This window comes from Podarcis melisellensis, assembly GCF_964234715.1.
Source record: "Podarcis melisellensis genome assembly, chromosome: 2".
In the NCBI taxonomy this organism is placed as follows: domain Eukaryota; kingdom Metazoa; phylum Chordata; class Lepidosauria; order Squamata; family Lacertidae; genus Podarcis; species Podarcis melisellensis.
This window is the reverse complement of record NC_138529.1, coordinates 78,667,319-78,684,606: the sequence shown is the minus strand read 5'-3', so window position 1 is coordinate 78,684,606 and position 17,288 is coordinate 78,667,319. Positions and strand designations below refer to the sequence as shown.

The window sequence follows — 17,288 nt, the reverse complement described above, 5'->3', positions numbered from 1 at the left end:
TGTCTGTACTGGTGAGTATGGATAAAGAGGTGGCAAATATTTTTTTTTGGTCAGTAGTAGTAGGACTGGCAATATCAAGCCACTCACCATATTTTTAAAACTAAAAGAACAAGAAAAGTAAAAATGCAGAACACAGTGAGGCAGACACATTGCTCAGACAATATTTTCAGAAGTCCCTTCGCACTCTGATTCCCTCTTTTTTTCCACAAAGTGGGGGAATTTCAGCTGCTCTTAAAGCCCACATCAAATTAAAATTAGGATTCCAGGAAATTCTTTCCCCCTAAATGCTTAGCTTAATATATAAGATTGGACATATAATTGAGGGGTAGAGAGAGAAGAGAGTGGTTTTGTTCCTTACTCAAAGGCTCACTTATCTTCTGGATTTCTGCACAGATTCCCTCCTGCCTTTTTTCCACTTGAGGAGATACGGTACTTGTCCTGCTCTTTTTCAGAAGCTGAGTTGCTGGTAGCTTGGTCTGTATCCCATAGCCAAATTAAATTCTCCTGCTACCAACTGAGGCCTCCTCAGATAGTACATATACAATTAGAGAGTTTGTGCTCACCAATGCTAATTGCTTTCAATTTCCACATGGATTGGCTGTTCAGAGATAGAGGAGAGAAAGATTATCAAAGGGAGATAAGAGTGGGCAGTAAATAGCTTCATCTCTGTCAAGTGCTGAATCCTAGAGCATTCAACATGGAAGCAAACATGGGAGTAGAAATGCATTCTATACCTAGATACAACTGTTAGTCACCATAAGTGATCAAAGAAGTGCAATTTGTATCCTTGTATAATCAATTTTAACATTTCCAAAATTTTACACAACCAAGCGATCGTGCCTTTATTCAATAATGCAAACTATTTTAAAACATGCATGCATTTTTTTAATGTACCCCAGTATCTTTAGAACACAAGCTAATGTGCAGTAATACTTAAATGTGCATTAAATGAGGGAAGCAGGAGCTTCCAAAAATGGTTTAGTGCTGAAAATTCAAATGCATGTCAGTTTGCATCCCTGTAACTCCAAGGATTAATATCTTCAGTAGACGCTATCCTGTGATACACACACACACACACACACACACACTATATATATATATATGCATGCATTAAATGAGTTTTTTATTGTTCAATGCTGAACACTTTTGTGCATATCTGCTTGTAATAATTAGGATTAATCATATGTATATAGTTATCACCCAGTTTTTAAAAATGTATAATAAATGTATAAAATGTAGTACCTTGAATGGCATGCATTGGAGGCTTATTATGCAAGTTTAGTGTTTCTCAAACTATATGTAATTGCGTCCCAGCTTCTAATTGTGTTCAGTCTAACATGCTTTGCCCATCCTGAACTTCCTTAAGGATGCTTTCCCAGCACTTATATCCCCTGCATTGCTTCCATCCACACAGTATTCTATCTCCCCATCCTTTGCATACCTGCTTTCCCCACACCACATCGTCTCCAGTTGGAATAAAAGAACCTACAGCAGTTGGGACCTTTCAACACCCCCATCTTCCTTATCAAGGATTCTAGTGGATTTCCAATCCTCACTTTGGAAAATGCTGAATTTTAACACTTGCAGGTCTTCTACCAATACAACATGCAAACCCTTGCACAGACTTCTAGTTTGAGAAACACTGCAGAATTTTGATTTGTGGAAAACATTAAGCTGCATGCAGAAGAAAATAAGTTTGCCCTGACTTGGCTGAAACTTTGCAGTGACTTGCAGCAACTTCAATATGGGCAGAATCAGGGGTAGTGTGTCCTTTTTCACTGCTTGAGGCAAAACTGGAAGTTCGGCCCTGCTGGCAGAAAAGCACCACCGCCTTCAACCCTGATTTCAGGCAAGACCACCAATTTTTAGTGAGGTATTGCCCAAAATGGATGTGATCTTGCCTGAAATTGGTGCTGATAATGCTGGTGGAGGTGGTGGGGTCTCACCCTGCCTAATGCCTGGGCTGGCTCGGGTCAGGAAATTCTCCCTTCACTTCAAGTTACAAGAGTCTCTATGTGTAGCATGGCACTCTGCTGAACTGAACAAGAAGGCCTGTTCAAAATAGGAGCTCCATGTATACTGTATGTATAGTATACATATTTACATATACACTATAGTATGTATATATTATGCACATATATATATACACATACACACACACATATACACACACACACACTTTATACATGTGTATAGAAAAACTCTGAATCAGGGCAGCGGTATTTAGAACCTGTGTGTGGGAGATGTGGAAAACACCTGCCCAAAGATGTTTCTAGTGCAGGTACATAGAACGAGTGATTATTAATAGATTGCTGCATGATTAGTAAGTTTCCTTTGCAATAATTTTGAACTGCTCAGATTAACACGCAGTTGCTTTCAAGTCTTCTTCTCTGTTTGTTCTAAAATCAATCTTGCTTGCTCTCTGCGTACACCAAGAAAATGGGCGGAAATCACTATTCATCGTACTTATCATATTAGTAAGGCAAATGTGCCAGCCTGGAACGCTCTTTGCAATTCACGTAATATTATATTTTTTTTCAGATTCCTCAGTTTCCCGTCATTCCTGCAGTTACTCCTCTGGCAGGACTTGATAGCCACCCTCCAAACTTGTCTGATATACCTGCTGCAAATGCGCCCCCTATACCTGCTCCTTCTCAGTATTTTCCTCCAGCTGTGATTTTACCAAGCTTCCCCATGAACCCTGCTCTGCCACTGACATCAAATTCCCCTGCCCTGCCCATGCAAGCGGTCAACCTTCCTCATACTTCTGTGGCTTCCTTGGTCTTGCCCTGCCAAACAATTGTGCCAAATATGTCGGCTGCTCCAGTACCATTACTCGCTGTAGCTCCACCAGGAGTGTCAGCTTTGCCAGCACATCATGCAGTAGCCCAGCTCTCCCAGCAGCAGATGTACCAGGCTACCCTCCAGCAGATAATTCAGAATGAAGTTCTTCCCTCTCCCCATCACACCCAGAACATGCAAGCAGTTTCACAACAGCAGCAACAGCAGCTGCCTCCACTTCCTCAGTCACTTCAACCAAGCATAATTCATCCTTCAGAACAGACTATGTCTGCATCTGGGGCTGGTAATCAGGTAATCTGTTTGACATTGGACTTTCTCGGTACTAGAACATAGGAGTATCACTCTTAAGTAACAGTTCTGTAGCCTGCTTCACTATAAAAGCAAATAGGGGAATTTGCCCTGTGGAGGTAGAACCAGAAAACCAGTCACTTTGGAAAAGGAATTTGTTTAATAAAAGTCTTAGGCTGATGAAAAGTAGAATATAGCAAGTGGCTGGCAAATGATAGTTGATGGGCATGCATCAAGTGTCCCATCTTCTATCTCCTGTCGCAGGAGATGGTACAATATCTTATCAACAGTGAAGAAAATTTTGCTTTTGCAATTAAGAAATAAATAAGTAGGTGATCTACACAGATCTACTTACATATTTAATTCATTTATAATTTTCTTATATACCACCAAAATTGCTTTAAAAGCAGACTGTTCTTCAACAAAGGGATTTTTACTGGGGACTAATTTCAGAAATATTATTTTAAGGATATTTATATATAATAGTAAAAAATATTATTCTGCATTGTTGCAACTGCAGATTTTTAGGGTCACTGAAGCAATCAATAGTAGCATTTACAGGAGACAAAAATAGGAGTCTCTTAATAAAACAAGTTTATAACAGAATATAGAATTAAAGAATATTAACCACAATTTGAGCAGAAATGAGATTATAATGAGAACGAAGACTGCTTAAGAATGATAAAAATGGGAATTTTATAAGAAGCCATTGCATTTTATCATTATCGTCCACCTTCTTAAAATTCATAACATTTCATCTCAACCTATTGTTCTGTATCTTCAGCTTTACTGTATCTAAGTTTCTGTCTTCAGCCATATATTTGGTACACATAGATTGTTTGTGAAGAACTTAAGTTCATGTGATTCCCACCTACCCTCCACTGAACCAATGGTATTACTCCCATTGGATTCCATAATATTTGCACCAGGCCTTGTAGCTCTCTAAGCATTGCCTGCCACATACTGATAAACGTCTATCAGTTTTGACTTAGATTCATGATTCCTTATTTGTTCTCAAAGGAGACTTGTGGTACATGATGAGGAGCCTTGACCAGAAGATGTTTATGTTTTATGTCTTGCCATGGGAATGTGAAAAAATTGGCATCCCAGATTGCCTCTATTTCACTTGCACTGATCACTAAGTTAGTTTCTGTCTTCAGATTTAGAAATCTTGGAACTCCCTTGGCTGTAATTTAACTGTAATGAGTTGTAGCCAATAACTCGTCCTACTCAGAGTAGAGACACAGACGGGAGAAGTCCATTGATTTCAGCAGGCCTACTCCAAGCAGGGCTAGCATTGCCTAGAACCCAGTCTTTTAAAATGGATCAAAAATATAGGCTTTCCTCATCTTTCCCCAGTGCATGGGATATTGTGAAAGAACTGCTGTACTGGACTGTTGTGTCCCCATGCTCCTTTCAAGGAAGCATTGTTCATTTTCACCTAAAATGAAACAATTATGTAAACTTGACAACATCCCTTTATATTAAATTTAAACTACTTAAAAACTATGTGCAGTGAATGCTAACAATGCAGGCTATTTTTTTTTTCTGTCTTGGCGTCACAAAACACACTACATATAAAACACACACAAACATCAATTATAAGGCACATTAATAGTACTAAAAGTGACTTTCTCTGTCTTCTGTGCTTTCCTTTGCTGCTGCTGCCTCTTCTATTGTGTCTCTCTTCTGTATCCCATCCCTGCTTCAGCTTCCTGCTCAGGTAAAGCTTGATTCAGTCATTTGAAACTTGCACAGTTCTAGCTTCTTGTACCAAGGAGAAATATATGCATAATGATGTGCCCATACTCAGTGCTGTTATGGAGAACTTCCCTTTTGTTACTGCATTGCAAGGGGTTGGACTAGATGGCCCTGGGGTCCCTTCCAACTCTACAATTTTATAATTCTGTAAATCATAGGTCATTTGTACACAAAGAAAGGGCTTGCAGCCCAATCTTAAACACTCATTTCAGTGAGTCTCTTTAGCGCAAACACTTTGAGGTGTTTGCTTCTTTAACTATGTGGGATTCAGTAATATAAGGCCTGAACACATGATTTTCATGACAAAATGACTGGAATTGGCGCAGAATACCTGTTGTATAACACAAGCATTAGTAGAACTCATCCTTTAGATTTAGAACTTGGAAGAATCCATTTCATCTGAAGCTGCTCTAGAGACCATCACATATTCCACACAGGGGTTTTGTGGAATAAGTAGCATTATGTTTCTGTTTTCTGCCCCAAACATTTGAAGTGGTTTTCAAACGCAATAACCAAATTAATATGTGCAAGGAAACAGAAGTCTGTTTTTCCCACCACCATGTGCTAAACCATGGTTTAGTGCAAACGTGGAAACGTGTGGGCTCGTGGAGCAGAGATTGTGTCGAATTCTCTGCTCTCCAGCAATTTTGTTGTTGCGCTTTGCTAAATAACTTCTCTCTGGAAGCCTGCAGTTTGCTCACTCATTCTGAGGTGTGATTTGGCTTAGTGTTACGTGCAAACAAAGGTATAGTGTCAGCAATGTGTAAAGATGTGACATTATGCCTATTTTGTTGATTGTGGGGGGGGACCTAGTTTTATATTTAAAAATATACATCCAGCATTTAGACATTATGACTTGATCCAGTTCCTGATTCTTGAACTGAGCCCCATTTCACAGAAATAACGATGTTGTGATTGTCTGAAATGCAACCACTCTCACCTTGTACATACAACTAAGCTTCCCTGATGTGAGCTCTCTCACCGTGGGATAAGTTGGTAATCTTTATCATCCTGACAAGTTGTAAGGAAGGTGTAAATAGATCTGAGGTTTAGCTATGTGGTGAAATAGACATGTGCATGGGCTCCTAGAAGCTGCTTCATAAAATAAAGCATTCATGTGCAGCAACTTGCTACGCAGATCTGGTGATTTACCGTATTTTTCGCTCTATAAGACGCACCACACCACAAGACGCACCTAGTTTTTGGAGGAGGAAAACAAGAAAAAAAATATTCTGAATCTCAGAAGCCAGAACAACAAGAGGGATCGCTTCGCAGTGAAAGCAGCAATCCTTCTTGCTGTTCTGGATTCTGTGATAGCTGCGCAGCCTGCATTCACTCCGTAAGACGCACACACATTTCCCCTTACTTTTAAGGAGGGAAAAAGTGAGTCTTATAGAGCAAAAAATACGGTAACTCACAACTCGCTTTAGTTATCTGCAGTGGTGTGCTGAAAATTTTCAGATCTGAGTGGTGAGTTGTTGCATATGATAAGTCACTGTTTGTCTGAATGGGCCTTCCTTCCTTCCTTCCTTCCTTCCTTCCTTCCTTCCTTCCTTCCTTCCTTCCTTCCTTCCTTCCTTCCTTCCTTCCTTTTTCAAAACAAAAAGCACTTAAGTATGGTTTCATCACACTACAGTGCAATGATTTGTATTAAAAAGGTTTTTTTTTATTTAAAACAATTATGAGTTTAGCTATGTGAATTATTAATATCATAAATGGAATTGACGTTACTAACAGGTGTGTGCTATGTTGCAACAGATTATTGGACACCCTCAGTATACTGTGGATATTGGGACCCAGATGCCTGCATTGCCAGTGCAGCCTTCTGCAGTTATGTCACCACCATTGCAGTTGCAGCCTGAAGCATTGCAACCCTGTATTGGTCCAGAAGGTCTTCCACAAAGCACCATTGCTCCATCAAATGCAGCAATGCCTATAGATCATGGGCTGCCTCTCCAGTCTACTGGTTATCTGCCGCCTCAGCCAGATAATCACCAGCCTCTGGGCCAGCAGGTCCAAACTTCATGCCCAGTTATGCCACAGGCTACAGAATCTTCTCAAGAGGTAGTACTTGTTTTTTTTGCTAATGAATCCTTAGCTATCAGAAAATTCATTGGTCCAGTTGAATGAGCTGTTTTCTCAATTGCCAGGGTAGAGTCTTCTAAAATCAATTCACCTCCATTTATAAGTTCTTTATAAGAAATAATTCAAAATCTTCATTCTTCATATTTGTATTCATTCCACAGCTTTCTGAGTACCTTCCTTTCCATAAACTAATGCTTCTTTATTCAGTTTCCCACCACAATAGCATAGTGATAATAATATAAAGTGACCTGCATTTTAAAGATTAGTCTTTTGTTAGTCTTTGGCTGAAACTTGCCACTGCGGATATTACCAGCTGATTCATCTGATATCAGTGCTAGCACATGATGCTTCTCCATAGGGGGAACAGCTTCAAAGGCATTATGACTAGTAATTTCTTCAAAGAGAGGGTGTCCTCAAAGATTGTTTGCTATGCTGGCACAAAGTTGGCCATTGAAATCAATGGGAATTACAAGTGCTAGGCCGTGGCTGGATTTGCACACAAATATTAATTTTGAAGCAAGCCTCTGGTGGAAAAAACTGTTTCTTCTTTCCTTTTTAGGAGCATGGAATAATGGAAAAGCAGCAGTCACTATCCCAGAGCTGTGAAAGGTATCCTCACCATTTCTCTAGTACAGTGGCATACCAATCGTTAACTGTTATCATGTCTACACAAATTCCTGCAGAGGTGAAGAGGATTTGAAACGTTTTCTAGGGCGGGTGGAGAACCTCCGGCTTGTCGGCCAATCTTTGTCCACTGAGGAGTCCAGTTTGGCCCACAAGGCCATTTCCTCAAGCCTGTCAATCATCCTACATCCCCTGTGATGTCAACTGATAGGTGGGAGGATGAGGGTTCAGTTCTGCATTGGGTGTGAGTGCCTGTTCCCAGAAGGAGCAGACAGCCAAACTAAGTAGGAATTAACCTCTACTCAACAGCTGGGGTTAAATCCTGCTGGGAAAGGCACGTGCACCCAAAGTGAATATTTAAAATTCAGGCTTCTTTCTCCCCTCCCACCCTGGTTAGAGAAAGAAGCAATTTGCTGGCCCTATGCTTAGCTGTTCCCAAACGACAGGGGCTAGCAAGGAGCCTAGGGCTGGAAAAGCGCTTATTTCTCCCCTCTCTCTGGGGCTGGGAGAGAAAGAAGCCTGCAGTTTACATGCTTGGTTTGTGTATTCTTGTTACATCAGAGAAACAGGCACATGAAGTCAAAGAACCCCTGCAAAACACCAAGCAATTGTATTTTGGACAACTTGTCTTCCGCTATTAGTCATCTCATCAGAACACCATTTTAAAAACACTGTTCCAGACCACCCCAAAATCTTCAGTTTTGTTGTTGTTCTTAGTCATTATGTTTCCCAAGGTACACTGTGAGAAGAGCATGAGGATATTTTTAATTAAAAATGTAAATGCATTTAAACAGCTGAAAGAAATAGTTGTCCATCTGATGTCCGTTTCCTAATTTGATATGAGGGACTGTTTGATTTGAGCAAATTCTGTGCAATCAAAGCCTGGATGAAAAAGGAAGCACAGAATCTTAAATTTTATTTATGAATATCCTCTTCTACCAATGCATAGCTTGGGACCCTCCAAGCCAAATGTAGTTTGCCAGTAGGTCACCCAGTGAGTACTGCTTCTCAGTAGGTTCTGGACAAATAAGAAGAAATACTAAATTTAGACACATTGATGGATAGATCTGTCAGTGAACATGGCAGTTAAAATTCATAGTAAAAATCTTGCTGGCAGCATTAGAGACGGAATACCTAATGAGGTGGACCTTCGATCTCTTGCAAAAAGGCATGTTCTAAAGAGTTTGTGCTGATTTTGAGGGGGAGCTTTTAAAAGAATGCTGCATGTTCATACTATTTGTCTTCTGTCTTCATTTTTACCCCTTATTGCAAAGTTACATGAGTCCTGATGTGGCTTCTGGTAAAGAGATGAGTGACAGTTTTGAAGGAACAAGTGGAAGTAGTAAACAGGAAGGAAAATCTTCCAAGAAGCATAAGAAATCAACACGTACTCGTTCACGCCAGGAAAAATCCAACAGGCCCAAACTGACCATTTTAAATGTAAGTCAGCTACATTTGCTTAAGACTTACTTATATATTTATATTCCTGTTCTACCCCACGCATGGGTAAAATATACTATTCCTGGCAACCCTGAAATTTCTGGTTGGGAGAATTACTTTGATGACAGAATATTTATGAATGAGATGTTTTTGCCACCCTGGGCTCCTTTGGGAGTGTTAGAAATAATTATTGATTCTTTTTATAGGTATGCAACACAGGGGATAAGATGGTGGAATGCCAGCTAGAAACACACAATCACAAAATGGTTACATTTAAGTTTGATTTAGATGGCGATGCACCAGAAGAAATTGCTACTTACATGGTAAGATCTTTCTTTAGATTCATTAGCTGAATTGATGCCACAGCCTTCTTAGTACAGCCACAGAAAAGTATTTCTGATCATTCAGAAGGAAGCTATTGAGGCACAGCCTGATTTCTGTTTAGCATCCCATTTCTGGATGTGTGTTTGGTGCCCAGTATGGTGCTGATAGACACTCTGGCCCCCATGGAAAGCACATGCCAAGGCTCCCTTCCCCTCCTATTTTTAATTATTTTTAGCTTCTTCTTTTTTAAACCTTCTGAGTTGGCTGGGATCACGTCAAAGCAAAGGGCTGGTCTCTTCAAATTGACCCTGGGACCCATTATGGACCCAGAGGAATTCTTAGGAAGCAAAGGTGGCTGATGGCTGCAAGCTGATGCTTTGCTCTGCAGTTGCTCATCCTTCCAGAAGAAGAATAAAAGAAAAAGTGGTCTCTGTGTTGATGCCTGGTAAGCAGGGAGGGGAAGCTAGACTTAGTCTATATACACAGGCTAAAAGTAAGAGGGGATGTTTTTACCTCCCTATGAGTGACCCACTTTTGCACTCTTCTCTTTACTGTTTGGGAAGTCAGTGTGCCGTGTGGGATGAGAGGTACTACTCTGGCCTTCATACATGCTAGTCACAATTTATTGCTGTTGCATATGTGCAACAGATGCTTCAGGTGCTCAGGAATACTGCTGCTAATTTGGCTCAGAGATATTCAATATGCTATCCTTAATCGCTCTGGCATAAGCAGGGCAAGTTGAAAGTTCCCAATGACCCATCAACTAGTCCTTGAAGCTTGTGCATATTTTGAAATGCCTCTCATGCGCTAATGCATTCATTTACTGCTTAATCAAGATAGGTCAGTTACATAAGAGCAATGAATAATTTCTGTAGCTTTGCTCAGCTCTGTTGGCCAGGGAAAAGATTCGTTCATTTCAAATGTAAAGCATAAACAATGGTTCATACACACCCAGTTCCATATATGTGGAACTTCACTGCATGCTATTTTTAAAAGATTTAAATTGGCCATACAGTTACTTCTTGTTACTAAAGAGCAAACACTAGAGAGAAAATCAGTTAAAATAAATAAATATATATATATATCTGTGTATCCCTATAGGTAGAAAACGAATTTATATTGCCTACTGAGAAAGAGATATTTATAGAGCAACTGAAAGAAATCATTGACAAAGCAGAAGATATGCTTAGTGAAGATACAGAAGGGGAACGAAGTTCTGATCAGGGTGCAAGCCCTCAGCAAGACACCTGCAGGCTGGAAAACAATGAGGTATTGCTAAAAAAAAAAAAAACCCATCCCACCAAAGGTAGATGAAAGTCTACTCTAATTGTCTTCAACAGCTTCCACTAAAAGAACTATGTGATAGTATAATATTTTTTGCTTTCAACCACAGATAAATGCCTGCAGACTACTAATGGTCTTTTTCATTTTAAATAGGTGAATCGGCAATCCCAGGCAAGAATGCCAGTGTACCAACAGAATGGTAAAAGTGTTTCCATGATTATATAAGTGTCAACGCCCCCCCCCAAAAAAACCCCTGTAAAGCAATTAATCTATATTGGATATCACTGACAATTATCTATTTTTAGAGTTCATCAGCCCAGCCACTAAACATTCTACAGAGCAAGCCCCAAGCTTAAGTCTGATTAGTGTCACGGAGGAACAGTCTTCCAACTGCTATTAGTCTTGCTAGATAGCACCATCAGATTAAAGGGAAATGAGCACTGACTGATTGTTCTCCCTATTGCAAGTAATGTTTCTTCCTGACTCTCACTTACGTTGGCAAATCAGTTATGAATATCATAGTAGCGCTGCGCTAGTGATACTTCCATCCTTCAGGATACCTTTCCACCTCAAAAGAGGTTTGTCTCTGCATGTGCTTATATGCACTACTGCAGACATAAAAGATGAGTGTAAGCATATTAACTGTGGATTTCTGGTAGTCTACAGGTTTTGGCAGAAGATGAAATCTAAAACATAACTAAGCCTCAAAATCCTGCAAAGATTGCTTCTAGCTTTCAATTCACTTATTATGGGTGCTATTCTAAATTTTGTTCAGAGTAGGCCTGTTGAAATTAATGAACCCAATCTTGTCATGTTCTGGATGCAACACTGTGTTTCTGTGCACAATTACCAGCACACAGTGAGATTTATTTCTGAGTAGGGATGGCAGGGAAATTCAGTTCTGTTTGCATTTAAAAGTGAACCTACCTTGCTCAGACTTTCTGAAAAAATATATGAACTGGAACACTGCCATCCATCAGAATTCAGACTTTTCCAAATTTTGCAATGCAGTTCTCCAGTCCACTGATGTTTACAAAAATGCATGTACTACAATGAAATGTGCATAAAAATGAAATATATCAGGGGAAATTGCTTTGCGTATATTCCACAAAAATGTGTAAAAAATGTGTACAAAAATGTATACAAAAATGTGTATATTAGGAGAAACTTACTAATGAATTTTCATGATGACTTTTTAAAAGAAAAAAATCAAGCTCCTATGGAAATGTAGAGAACTGAATTTAAGATGGATAAGAAATTGGGAGAAACTGATATTGGCATGTTTGCTCATCCCTGTTCTTGAAGAAACATGTCTAGGATTAGGCTGCAAGCATGACTGTAGCCATTTCTCTAGACTTCATTATTTCCATCAGCCTTATGGAAGCATCATCTTTAAATGTGGTAGTCCTGCATTATTGTTTTTTGAATTTCTTCTTGAAATTAAAGACAGTGCATCTTTTGTATTATGTGCTGATTTCATTTGAGCAATATCAGCCTCTTGCCCGTGCTTGATATAGAAATAGTGACCATTCCAACCCTCCCTTTGTGATTAGTTCTGCATACAGGAAAGCGGTGGTTTATCATTTGTCCTGTTGTGGAAAATCCAGCTGCTGAAGCACCAGAATTCACTTCACCAGCTCCTCAAAGTGCAAAGCAGGCCGACGCTCCAGGTACTTGAGAACAAATCATTCCTATATGTTCCTGTCCTTCCAGGCACTTATACAAAAATCATAGCATAAGATAGAAAACTCGCTACCTTTTAAAAACTCATTTACTATTTTTCAAAAAGGAAACACATGGGAAAGTGAAAAGATATAGCAGGAAAACATTAAAACTAACTACGTGGCCAATAAAAATATATTTGGATTTATTCAAGATACCATCTTCAGGATTTTCATTTCTTTTGTCACCAGGGTTTGATGGGCCACAATCAATAATGCAGAGGCAGTTGCACGCAGAAGCCATCCACAAATGTGTGGGTCCCATAGCTTTAAAGTAGCAATTAGCTTTCCCCAGAAAAGGCATTTATTTCAATCATTCATTACTCAAGAGAATTGGAATAGCCAAGGGCAAGCGGAACAAGTTAGAGGCAAATTAGTGTCAAAACCTTGCTACAAAAGAGTACGCATTTATGAACATTGAACTTGATCCTTTTTGTTTTACATGCGTAGATGTAATTGAAGTTCCTGTCACATAAATGAATTTTAAAGACTCTGTAATGCATGCACCACCTTGTTATTAATCTCAATTTTCCAGTTGGTTGAAATGGGGCAGTGCATCATTACTACTAATAGCCAATAAAGGGCAATACATCTTGCATTAGAAAAATTGCTATATATAGCTGTTATAGTAAGTGAGAGTAGCCTGTCATTATGATCACGTTTTAGCTGTAGATGTGAAACAAAATGCACACAATATTCTTGTTTCCATACAGAAAATCATCTGTTTTAAAACTGCTTTAAGACAAGGAGAGCACTTCAGCTGTTTAAAGCGTTTTATCATTCTGCTCTTACATTTCTGGTCATATGTTTGAGGCTCCATTTGAGGCTACAAATGGAAGTGCCATTCTCTGAACTCAGGGTTTCCTTTTCTGTTATTTACAGATGTAGAACAGTCGGATGATCAGCAGCAGAGCTCTACAGCAACAGACAAACCCACAAACACAGCCCAACAGCAGCTTTCAGGTCAAAGGAGCGCCACGGACAGCCCCAAAGCAACTCCTGCTCCTGCTCCTGTTCCTCTGACACAAGTCTCCACTTCAGCACCAACCTCCCTTCCACAGGTCCAGCCAGAAACATCTACTGCAACACCCCCAGTGACGGCTCCATGTGCTCCAGAACAGGTTGCTGACAACACAGGCCAACCAGAATACCCTCCACAACAACAGCCTGTTGCATCCAATCAGCCTGGTACACCTGCTGCCCCCAGTGCAACTTCACTCGAAGAACGTCCTGAGGCTCAGCTTCCTCTAAATCCCCCATTGCAGGCACTCCAACGAATAGATGAAAACCCGTGTGCCCCTGAGACAGAGGCTGAACAGGGGACTGCTGGGCTGCCAGAGCCGATCCAGACTGTTCCTGCACAGGCAGCAGAAGCCTGCCCACTCCCTGCTGTCTCTGATGCGACTGTTTTGGAACACCAGCCTCCAACACAAATCCTCAACTTGCCAGACAGCAGTCAGCCTAGTCAGATGCCTCCTTCTTTTGCAAGCCAGGCAGTTCCTGTGGCTGCTGCCCCCGATCCTCTGATTCTAGCAGCACCTCAGCTTTCAAGTCCCCCTCACTCATCAGCAGCAGCTACATCCCAGTTACAAGCCCAGTCCCAGCCCTCGTCATCCACTGGCCTAGCAGTTAGCGCTCCTCAGCCGCCTTGTGCTGTAGAATCAGACGGTGAAGGGCCACCGAGAGTTGATTTTGCTGACAACACAATAAAGAGTCTGGATGAGAAGCTGCGCAACTTGCTCTACCAGGAGTATGTCCCGACATCTTCTGCATCTGCAGCAACACCGGACAGCTTTGTACCTATAGACCAAGGAGATGGTGAATTTAACTTGGCACCTTTGCCTGCGCTTGTGTTGGACCTGAAAGTTCCTGCAGCTGGCATGGATGTTACGTCAGCTGATGATCAACCTGAACTCACCACATCTCCTGTTCCGGCAAGTCAACCTGTGGCTGTGGTGCCTGTGGTACCACTGACACAGAAATCATGCAAACCTCTGCTAAGAGTGCTGCAGTTTATGGGCTTTGTAAACCAGAATTCAGAAACGAAGAGCCGATGGTAGCCTTTTTCAAACTATTGCACTTGTTATGCTGTGTGGTCTGCTTCACAAAGCAAATACATGGTTCTCAGTTATTGGTGCAAATTAAAAAAATATTCTTTCTTTGTGGTGTACAATATATGCCTTCATCAAACATTGCAAACTCACTGTCATTATCCTTAAGAGACAAAAACCAAACTTGTCATTTGAGAGGGGTGCATTGTGTTTCAGGCTATTTGAGGTCTAACTACTAAGATAGTACAAAGTCCTCTTAATTTTTTTTAAAGTAAACTTTACTTCCTCCTCCACTCAAAAGTTCTATGCACAGAGAGAAAAATCTGGTGCCCATGATCAAAATAAATTCTAATGTATTGTTACCATTGGCCCTTACTTTCTGAACATTGGTGAAACCAAGCCTTATTTTAAACTTAACATTTTTTTCCAACTAAGAGATTGTTTATTGGAATATGAGAATGAAAATAAGGTATTCTGCATTCATAGCCTTATTTCTCTCATTTGGCTGGCTGCTCATTATTTGATGTATAGGATTTTGCCAAAGGTGAGATCAAGGTAGGAATTCTGTGCTCTTCCTTCCTCCCAAGTCTAATGAAGAAGTCTGCATGTAGATATTGACTCTGCAATATCTTTTGCCCCTTTCTAGTGGGTGGGTTCTATTTCCCAAGGAAGATTTCCTCTTCTGATAAACACATTTTTCAGTACATTTATTACGGTAACTTCTTCCTGTAGTAATAGAAGTGAGGAGAGGAATGCACAAATCTGACATCTGCTCCTAATCTCACCCTGGGAAGAATTTGGGGCAAAGTAACAAGTGAACAGATTTTTTTTTTTTAAATGAAAGCTACATGGAGCTGAGTTGTCAGAAGAATCCAGTACATGTTGGGATCCTGAACTGCCAAAAGCCTAATAGGGCCCACCCTAATATCAGTTGTTGTGATGTTATTTTGGCCAGCCGCATGAACACATGATGAATATTAGCTCTGTGAATTCATTATTACATCCACACTATTCCATACTTAGTTGAATCCCACCCTATGAAACTTTTCTCCAGTGTATGGGTTCATTCAGCTAAGGGTAAAGGCCCTAGTTCCAGGGACTGGAGAGCATGAGAGAGATGTGCTTTAGCCATTTGCTAGTCCCTACACTCTTTAACCAGGATTTGGCACACTACCAACTTTGGCTGATAGTGCCCTATTAGTGCAGTCTGGCACTTCCTGGGTGCCATAAGCACATGAAATGCCTACCTTCTTTATAAGGCGTTAATCAGGGGTGGGCCTAAGGTGAATAACAAATTCATTATCCTTGGTGTATGGATGATTTCATAATCGTAACTAGCTTCCCTCAGAATTTACTAAAAATTGCAATATACACCTAAACACTCCACACATATTATGTCATACTTATGACTCGAACACTGGAATTTAATGAATTGGTGTTTGTGAGTCGAGAACCCACCACCCACTTAGGGATAAATAAGACACAGGGACACATGTATTTTAGGTTGATGGGCTAAATAAGGCCACAACTTTATTGGTTACAGCATGTAAGTGGTATTGGTTTAGGCATTGGATCAAACAATCAATATATGACTCCAGCCCGCTCAGCGGGGAGTCATGCGAAGGTTAACAACCAGTGGGAGGAGCTTGTTGATGCAAATACAACTGGAAGCTTCCCCTGATGTCACTGGGGGTCATGCCATGGCCCTAGTAGCCACCAGCAGGGCATCAGACAGGATCCACGACCCCCAGATTCAGCTATCTAAGAAAGACTAACATGGAACCTGGAAAATGGAAGAAAGTAGGTTACAGGTGTGTGATATACCTGTTTTAGGATAAATATGAAATAAGCTTGAGAGACGATGCAGACATATTTCTATGTAAATCAAACATTCTGCTTTCTTTTGAAAGGTTAATTTGTATTATGGTCCTTTTATTAAAGGTGAGAAAAGCAGAAGTTACTTCTACCAGCATCCAGCCCTCAGAAATAACACATGGATCAACAAGCAGAGCAGGTAGCATCAATGAATTTAATGTCTATTCTTCCTAATAGATACCCTTCAGACCAACTAACGTCAATGACTGGCAATAATTCTAGGAATCAAATTATGTGCAGTTGGGAATGTTCCTTCAGATATAGCTTCAGCAACTACATCAGAAACTTAAATATTTGCCTTAATTCATATGTAACTACTTACTAATTATGCATAAGGATATGTTATAATATATCTAAATTTTTAACATATAATACAAAATATGGTACATTTAAACCCAGTTTGGATAATACTTGCCCCGACATGTAATGTGTGAATGAGATCATATTAATATGACCACATGGCTTGGACCGATAAACATTATATTTTATATGCATATACACCCTATTCAAATTTGGCATAGATCTAGCTGCTATTCAAGTCTTGTTCTACACATAGACAGAAGGTAGGGAAAAGTATTTCCAAATATACTGAGGAGTGCACTCATCCCACCTCCCGTTTGTTTGTTTGTTTGTTTGTTTATGAGAAGGAAGTCATGGCTTTTAATAAAAAATCACTTTGGGTGTTTTTGTAGATAACTGAGTGCCTTTTAAAGGGTTTTGTTTTAGTACCACTTAGAATCTGAAAGATATTGACTGCTATTTCGCCATGCAGAATCTCAAGCAAATTGGAGAAATGTTTTTCTTGCTACTAACGGAAATGCATTCTTGAGCAACCTAACTCCTTTCTGGGAGCAACAGGGTGAATAGAACAGCAGAACTACTGGCACATTAGAAACCTTGCCACTTGCACAGGTCAAGGCAGAAGGTAGAGGGGAACTTAAACCCCCCTCGTTTTTGCTTTACCAGATCTCTGGCAGCTGGACCCCTTAGGATCCAGCAGATTCTTGGCCAGACCAAGAATCTGTTTGATCCC

The 17,288-nt window shown here is 40.3% G+C and overlaps 1 protein-coding gene and 1 long non-coding RNA gene across 2 annotated transcripts in view; one reads left to right on the top strand and one right to left on the bottom strand.

Annotated features, from left to right (window-relative positions):
• The window catches only part of LOC309362668, a 167,402-nt gene extending 161,331 nt beyond the window's left edge, over positions 1-6,071 (bottom strand). Inside the window, exon 1 of the long non-coding RNA XR_014165065.1 lies at positions 6,004-6,071. This is a non-coding gene — a long non-coding RNA (uncharacterized lncRNA). The remainder of the gene's footprint in view (positions 1-6,003) is intronic.
• WNK2 (WNK lysine deficient protein kinase 2) overlaps positions 1-17,288 on the top strand; it is a 108,848-nt gene that overhangs the window by 56,460 nt on the left and 35,100 nt on the right. Inside the window, exons 12-22 of the mRNA XM_081898370.1 lie at positions 2,542-3,093; positions 4,802-4,813; positions 6,610-6,915; positions 7,496-7,545; positions 8,835-9,000; positions 9,207-9,323; positions 10,426-10,593; positions 10,762-10,807; positions 12,162-12,278; positions 13,212-14,275; positions 16,322-16,394. Coding sequence (XP_081754496.1) covers positions 2,542-3,093; positions 4,802-4,813; positions 6,610-6,915; positions 7,496-7,545; positions 8,835-9,000; positions 9,207-9,323; positions 10,426-10,593; positions 10,762-10,807; positions 12,162-12,278; positions 13,212-14,275; positions 16,322-16,394 — 2,671 coding nt within the window. The remainder of the gene's footprint in view (positions 1-2,541; positions 3,094-4,801; positions 4,814-6,609; positions 6,916-7,495; positions 7,546-8,834; positions 9,001-9,206; positions 9,324-10,425; positions 10,594-10,761; positions 10,808-12,161; positions 12,279-13,211; positions 14,276-16,321; positions 16,395-17,288) is intronic.